At 41.7% G+C, this 8,187-nt stretch overlaps 1 protein-coding gene across 4 annotated transcripts in view; it reads right to left on the bottom strand.

Moving 5' to 3' along the window:
* Positions 1-1,140: 1,140 nt before the first annotated feature.
* LOC108880950 (nuclear receptor coactivator 2) overlaps positions 1,141-8,187 on the bottom strand; it is a 47,310-nt gene continuing 40,263 nt past the window's right edge. For 3 of the 4 annotated variants that reach the window (XM_018672701.2, XM_018672702.2, XM_051069795.1), the window contains 6 exons: positions 6,913-6,990; positions 6,262-6,691; positions 5,400-5,640; positions 5,152-5,314; positions 4,892-4,966; positions 1,141-4,743 (listed from right to left, as the gene is read on the bottom strand). In XM_018672701.2, coding sequence (XP_018528217.1) covers positions 4,732-4,743; positions 4,892-4,966; positions 5,152-5,314; positions 5,400-5,640; positions 6,262-6,691; positions 6,913-6,990 — 999 coding nt within the window. In that variant the 3' untranslated portion in view covers positions 1,141-4,731. The remainder of the gene's footprint in view (positions 4,744-4,891; positions 4,967-5,151; positions 5,315-5,399; positions 5,641-6,261; positions 6,692-6,912; positions 6,991-8,187) is intronic. The other variant, XM_051069796.1, reaches the window with a different exon arrangement.

Genomic DNA, 8,187 nt, shown 5'->3' with positions numbered 1-8,187 from the left:
ACGTGAATCTGGGCGTGTCATAAACTGTTACATGGCTGAGCAGTTTCTTATTTTACATTCTAGATCCAGAGTGTTTGAAATACACAGGTGAAAATAACAAAGCTAATTTCCCCAAAACTCTGTCTGGTTCTTCAGATTTAACTATGAGAACTTACAAAGCAGGTGTTGTAGAAGTCAGTGGGCTTCATCAACAGGGAGGCCTCACTGCTGTCACATCTGGTTTCTACAAGTGGGTAAAGAAGATTATGCCACATTCATAAGTTACAGGACAAAGTGGATATGATACAAGTGTCATCATGCTGTTTGACAGTGCAGAGCTTTAGTTAGGATGATTCGATGCATCTGTCAGGAAGAACCCAATTCAACTCACAAGACTTTTTGGTTTGTAGCTGCCTCACAGTTCACACACAGAGAACTGCAGGAGCAACAGTGTGTCAGGCTGTTAACTTCACAACCGAGTCCAAGCTAACTGTGATGGAGAGGCAGGGCAGCTGTGGCCTGCTGTGTGTGAAAAGTGTGAAAGCCCTTTATGTGAGAAGTTCTGCAAAGTTACAAGTTGAAAACAATCCAATTTGGTTTTCAGTTAATTAATATCAGTAAACATCAGACCTGAGGGCTGCAGAGAGCAGAGGACGCTGACAAGAATTTAAAACAATCGAAAAAAACAGATGAACATGAAAGTATGTTGAGACAAATCTACAATGAATACGAAAGATTTCTGTGAAAATGTTCACTATACAGAGCATATTCAAAGCAGACATAATAAGCCACATATAGAGGTCAAACATACACACAAACATATATGAAAAATACAGAACAATATCCGAGTTCTTAGGATTTTAGGATTGTGCTGCAGGAGCAAACAAGAGGGAAGTGATGACAACAAAACATTCAACAATGGACGACAACACAGTTACTCAAAAGTCCTGGATAATGTCGCCTCCTGCTGCTGAAAAGCAAGCATTACACACACAGGTAGGACAAAGATGCAGATTATATTACCTTACAGGTGGACGGTGTTGTACTCGTTCAGGCACAGGATGCAGCCAGTGTCAGGTCATTCAGTGCAGGACATAGCACCAGAGCAAGAGGCCATTCACATCTCAGTTTAACGACATAAAAAAGACAGAGTCGGCCTCGCTCAATAAAAATAATTTATTTACAGTGGCATGAATCATAAATTAACGAGTAGCATTGGCAAAAGCAACATTAGAGTCGACAGCTTTGCATAAAGTGGTGTGAACGTCTGGACTTTTGCATAATAAAACACTCACTCTGAATAAACTGTATGAACTGGACTGTGTCACTGCTGAGACATTTAATATGAACATCACAGCAGAGAGGATCGGTTAAAAAAAAGCTGCAAACAGTGATCTTTGAACACCTACACTCTCCTTCAGCTTCGACATATTGCTCTGAAACAACACTGTACTGTGAAACACACTTTCATACAGTCCAATCAACAGCTGATCACAAAGAAACTCATTTTACAGTGGTCTATTCCTAGAGTTTTTAGCCTTGGAAAATATTCTGAAAAGGAGGCAATAAGTACATGTCCTAAATGTTATAGCACAAAACAAAACCAGACATTTCTCTGTGCAGACTCCTGACAGTTTCAACTTCAACTCTGACCTGTGCTACATGTGTTAAAACTGTTTGTTTCGGCGACAAAGGCTCACTAAAGCATGGTTATTATTCCAGTGTTTAACCAGACATATTGGATCAGCACTGGGGGATTCATCTGAAGACTTCTGGCCCTGATGCAGTTTCATCGCAACAACAGTGAAAAAATATTCAAATTAAGGATTTTAATTTACGTAGGCAGTCCTTCACTCCTTCTTTTCACATGACTACGGCCTGATATGGACGTTAATAAGGATTTAATGTCAGGAATAAGTGTCTGATTTTAGCAGAGGTACTGTCCTGCATCAGGGCTAGATCACTTTTTGACTACATTACTGTCACTTACAGGCCACCATAGCTCAAACTGATGTTGCTGAGGTCCCTACTCATCATCAACAGGTCAGCAAAGGTCAGAAATGACTTAATACCCCTTTATAAACCAAAAACACTGTGAGTGAGGGACAGTCTCCCTCTCACATTGTGTACTTAAAGGTGCAACAATACATTTTAACTATGAACAAAAGAATTTGCAATTTGCCCACTTTGATCACAAAATGCAAACAAAGCATCATGGTCATTTCTGTGACTTGGTAGACGGGTTAACACAGGTTGTACAGTGTCGCTTCTTGGGAGAGAATATAAAAATTCTGGTTGTCTAATTATTATAGCTACAGTATGAAGTAGTGAAACACTCACTCAGCAGTGTGTGACACAAATAATACACCTGTAAACACCAAACAGAGAACCACAGATCTAAGGCATTATGCTATGTTTTCAGCATCTTAAAGGTACTTACATGAATTACAGTATTTTGCAACTGATAAAATATCCATCTATGAATCAAGAAAAATCTTCATGTATGTATGTATATACTGTATCAGTCAAAATCAAGAGAAAGTAATTCACCTTCATCTAAAAACATTAGGAGTTACTGTGCCTGCTCTTTGATTGCCTTGAACCTTTGCAGAGAGTTTGACATTCAGAACATTTCCATGGCTTACATTTTCTCTTGCAGGTTTTCTCATAAAATCTTCGGGGTTTTACAACATGCAGGACACCGGAGTATAACTTACTGCACTGAAAGATGAAAGGACATGAAGGGAAAATGGGATCAATCCAAAAAAATGTCTAGATAATACTAAAAGTTCTTATTTTGTAGTCAGTTTGCTTTGTCACATTCGTCTTGTTTTGCAGAGAAAAGTAGAACCACATCTTTGTGCTTAACAGGTTTCTGGATCATCTGAAGTAGAGGAGCAGGGATTCAAGAAATCCCTGTTACTAGTTACAGTCAGTTTTGTTCACTTGTGTGAGACAGGACCTAATAAACAGAGGGAGCACCTTTCAAACTGATCTGATGAAGCTATTCCCAAAATGCTGAGCTTCATTTAGCTCTATTAATCTGTTAAAATCCTTCTGAGTCTGAACTGTATTAGAGTACATAGAGAATGTCTTGTCATTCAAAGGTCACAGCTTCACCCACAGAAAGAGCCAACACAACAAACCAACACACTTGTCCCTCAGCACTGACAGAGAGCTCCAGCTAAACACCTGCAAGGTGAGAGACTCCTGCAGGCCCGTACATCACAACCGTAAAGACTAATTTTTAAAAACGAATCGCAGTAGCCTGGAGTTTTATTAGTTATACACATATTGTTTAGAGGCAAAGCTGCTTTGGAGGCAGAAATAATCACAGTGGTAAACTCTCAGGGGGCAGAGGAAGCACACCAACAGTCTCTGACGGAGCAAGTTTGGACTGAAAGTCAGTGAAACATGACGTTCATAATTACTCTGATGTTTAGCAGTGTTTACCATGGTCATCGTCCTTAGTTTAGGGTGTTAGCATGCTAACATTTGCTAATGGTTTCTTAACAGTACAGCTGAGGCTGATGCGTTTTGCAGTTATTTGGTCACAGACAGTCATGGATGACCGTCACAGACGTGACATAAGGTATTTAAACATGTTGTTAACATCTGGCCACTGGACCTTCTTTGTCAGTTGGTTGCCTTGTGTTCTGAGGTTTCATTCAGCCAATGAATTATTTCTTCTCTCTGAAAACTGATTACCTGTTGGACTAAAACTCCAAACTGCTGCTTTGTTAAACCACTTACAGGAGGAAAAAATGGTATTATAAATCTAAGTATGTACACTATCTATACACATTCACCTTCATTCAAAAAGTCATTAAATAGGGATACAGCTCCCCGGTAACTACAGCAGTTGAAATATATTAATTTTAAAATCGACATCAAAATGTACCATTCTGAGAGATTTTCTTAAAGAAAGATATCCTTGATTTTTTAAATGTCATATAAAGAATCTCTAAAATTTCTTCAAAACTATAAATACCTGTAAAATATTTTTTTCATAAACCTTCTTATTTGACGTTTTTCAGTCAGGCTCTAGAACAGAACTGTAAAAGATAAAGTCCAGAGGTTTCATTTATGCTTGTCAACCATTCACTTCTCCAGTGTCAATCTGTGACATCATTTCAGTTTCTCACACACACACACACACACACACACACACACACAATTTACTCCATCACAAATACACTGCTTCAGAGACTTGAGAGGACCACAGATGGAAACCTTTAGGGATACACTCATCTGATCAGAGCACATACTAACAGCAAACATTGCATTGATGTCTGTGTATCACAACCTGGGACTTTACTGCAGCAAGTGAAAAGTTGTTTTTCAGAGTTTTTTTTTCTTTTAAGGAGCAAAAAGAACATCTCTTGATGAAATCCAGTGTCCGATCAAAACCAGCTAAGTTGCATTTGTGTGAGTCTTGTGTCCTCCTGTTGTGCATTTGCTGTTAGAATGGTTCAGATCGCAGTTTGCCTGTAACGTCGGACTTGTTTTTTTTGCGTAAAATGTTAAATCAGTGTGAACTAAGCCACACTGAAGTGAATGCAGTTCAGAAGGTTTTACATGTCTCTGTTTTTCCTCTCTCTGACTGGTGCCTCTGAGTCGGCTGGTGTGAAAGAGGGAGCAGTGTTTACGTCACGTCCTCAGCTCCTTGCTGTTTCCTCACGAGCTCAGCTGAGCAGGTGTCAGTGTTTTTGCATTCATTCCTGTGTTACCTGGTCTCAGCCACAGCTGGGGTCAGCAAAAATTCTGTAAAACACAGAAAATCAAGATTATATTAATCATAAGGGAAAAGTTATTGTAATAACAGAAAGCACACACCGGGGTATAAATGCTATACGTTTTAACATTGGAATATACACGATTACATGTACAAAGACAACCATCTTTTACTTACAGAGCTGGCGTCACCATCTTGTGTCAGCATGTCAATGCCTGCCAGCTGTTCCAGGATCAGGCTGCCGTCACTTACCTGTACCAGAAAAATAACACAGCTGCTAAAAATGTATTATTACTCCCAGGTATCCCGAGGATCTGCCCTCACATGATCAAGACTTAATCCCCAATTTTCAGACTCACTGACACAAAACACACAAGAACAGTTTAAAGTAAACAGCAGACAGTATCTAGGCTTACGTCACATTGTTCATCTCTCACCTGCTCTGTATTCATGGAGTTCATAGAGCTCATCTGTCCTGACATGTGGTTCATGTTGCCACCGCTGTTAGCCATGACTCCCATGTTCATGTTGTTGTTGCCATTGTACATTCCTCCATTAGGTTGTGTGGAGTACTGGGACTGGGACTGTTGTGGGTACACACTGAAAGAGGGCAAGCTGAGTTAAAGAGCATGGAAATCATGGTGAAAACGTTCACATGGATGGTGAACTGCTAATCTGTTTTTACCTGTTGCTGGTGGAAATGTTGGCAGGTTGGGGCCATCCGTTGAGGTCGGTGCTAGGCTGGTAGCTGGGGGGTCCTCCCTGGTTCGGGCCCTGGGGTTGGGGTTGTGGTTGGCCCTGACTCTGCTGCAGCATGGGGCTTTGACCCTGTCCCATCCTGGGGGACAGCAGAGGGCTCTGAGGGGTGGCAGCCCCACATGGGAAGCCTGACACTGGATCCTGGTGTTGCTGCTGTTGGCTCATTCCTGGAGATTGAAGCAGATTAATGAGTCACACTTACATCTGAGAAACTACTGGTAGTTTTTACCTGTAGCTGGTAAATTAAGCTCCCTCTACTCTACTCTCATTCTATTCTTAACTAGGGGACAAAGAAAGACAAATGGGAGTGAACCTTCCTCTGAACCAGATGAAAAAATACAGCACTGACATTTGAAAAATCTTTGCTGCAGTACAAAATCCTCAGGATCCTACTCTGTCCTTACTTCAGAAACTGAAAGGGTCAAATGAGATTTAGAGTGCATCCGCAATAAATTTAAAACACTGACAAAAGAGACATGAAGTCAACAAATATTAGAAAAGAGAGGAAAAGAGAAGAGTTCTGTTTCACCAGTGCCACCACCAGAGCAATTTCCCTGCCTTCCGCATATGTGGTCTAACAGTGTCCTGATTGGTTTATAACAGGGTTAAATGTAGACAGAGTGCACAAAAACATTTTAATCATGCAACCCTTCACCTCACCCAATCAACTTAAAAAGAACTTGCTGATTATATTTGATCACCACCACCACCACAACAAAGAGTGATTATATTTTCCATGAAGCACACACAGACCACGGTGACGCTGCTGCTATGTGCTAATCATATACCTGAACTGCTGAACTGGAAGGCACTGTGCTGTGATGGCGGACTCATTACCCCGCTGTACTGCCCGCCTACATTTCCCATCATGCCCTGGCTAGTCAGATGATGGCTGGGGGAGAGAGGGGAGGAGAAGGGGCTGGAGGAGCCGGGATGAGGAGGAGGAGGTGGAGGAGGAGAGGGCAGGCCAGTACCGTAGCTGGACGCCGGGTAGGGGAACTGCTGTGGGTTGCCCTGCGGGAGGCGGGGGTTGGTGCCACCCATGGGCATCGGCGTCGGAGCGGCGCCCCCACTGGGCATGTTGATGCCCTGAGTCCGCATCATCATGGCACGCTGGTGGTGCAGATGTTGTTGCTGCTGCTGCTGTTGGCGTTGGCGTAGGTGGTTGCTGAGGTACTCGCGCTGACGCTGGGCCAGCATCTGGGCATTGAGGGTTCCCTGCAGGAGGAACCACAGAAAGGTGACACTCACATATAATGAAACAGGCTGTAAACAAGACTCTCAAGAAATTTTCTGTCAGCATTAACGGCTGCCTCTGTGTCACCAAACTGTGATGGGAGATATTTGAATGGTGTTAACAAGTGAGGTGAAATAAGAGAGAGTGTTAGGGATACATATATACATGCATACAGTACAAAGACACAGATACATGGACTGACCTGGTTTGGTACATTAGACCTTAGAGGTAGATTCATATTGGACACTCCACTCATCTGGTTCACCATTGGCTGACGGTTCTGCATGGGGGATGGACAGAGCATTTCATTAATCTCCATGAAAAATTATGAGAGACAGCAACATCCCCTCAGGCCCTGTATATATCACTCCTGAAGCACGTCTCTTTAAGACTCCTGTGGGTCCAACAGTGCTACAGATATCTGCACTGACACCAAACAACCACTGAATGAAAAAGTGTATTTAAATATGGAGATCGCTGAGATGGAGAAAGAATCTTTGCAATTGCTCAGCCTTTCAAATGAAATCCTGCTGAACTCTTACATGACAGTGTGAAAACCTTCATCTGAATGACTCATTTCATGGAAAACATTTAATTTAAATATTCTTCCAGACTTTTCACTGTCTCCCCACGGGCACCAACAGAAATGTAAAGACAGAAGCGCAAGAACAACTGAAAACGCTGCTAAACCATCGGAGCTATTTCAGTTGCATAGTATATGCGCAGTGTGTGTTCCCTCAACTCTCCAGCAGGTGGCAGTCTAGACCTAAAAAATTCTAACAATGGGCTGTTCAAAGTAAGAACACTGGTGAATAATTATTATTCAAAATTTTCAAAATAACTCCCCCCAATAGACACAAAATATGAAGACGTGAACAAACTATAAAAGTAGAATAAAAATAAAAACGTTCTATGAAACAAAATGTGTGCATTAACAATATGTAGAAATGGAACAGAAAGGCACAGTGCATACGATCAGACACAGTAACGTTATGGGCAAATGGGCTCTTCAAAGATACAGACGTGTGCTAACAGCCACGTACACAGGGTACAGTCAGGCCATCATCTTTCTGAGTGAGTGAATTTGTGTGTGTGTGTGTGTGTGTGTGTGTGTGTGTGGAGCCTATGTGCATGTCATGTGTGTTCATTGTTAGGTGTCTCAGCAGCAGGAAATTGCTGATGAAGGCAGAAAGCTGAAACAGGTTTGTTCCTTTCTGGCTGCTGCCGCTCAGTTTAAACTCAATGAACCCTGTTGGCATCACTGTCTGCTCTGTTGCATCACATGTAATGAGAAAAAAATATAATTTTTTAAAGTGTGGGCTCGTACTCTGCAAAAAGAGACTGCTGGGTTTTGAATTTGGGATTTTCATAAGAAAATAAGGATGAAACAAGTGTAAAGTGTCGGGATCCATTAATTCCATTTTCTACAAACTCAAAGACAGAATATTAGAATTGTTTTAGGACCTGGGAATTAAAT

The sequence above is a fragment of the Lates calcarifer genome, linkage group LG4, assembly GCF_001640805.2.
Source record: "Lates calcarifer isolate ASB-BC8 linkage group LG4, TLL_Latcal_v3, whole genome shotgun sequence".
In the NCBI taxonomy this organism is placed as follows: Eukaryota; Metazoa; Chordata; class Actinopteri; family Centropomidae; genus Lates; species Lates calcarifer.
The sequence above is the reverse complement of the archived record's forward strand: the minus strand, read 5'-3'. Positions and strand labels throughout refer to the sequence as shown.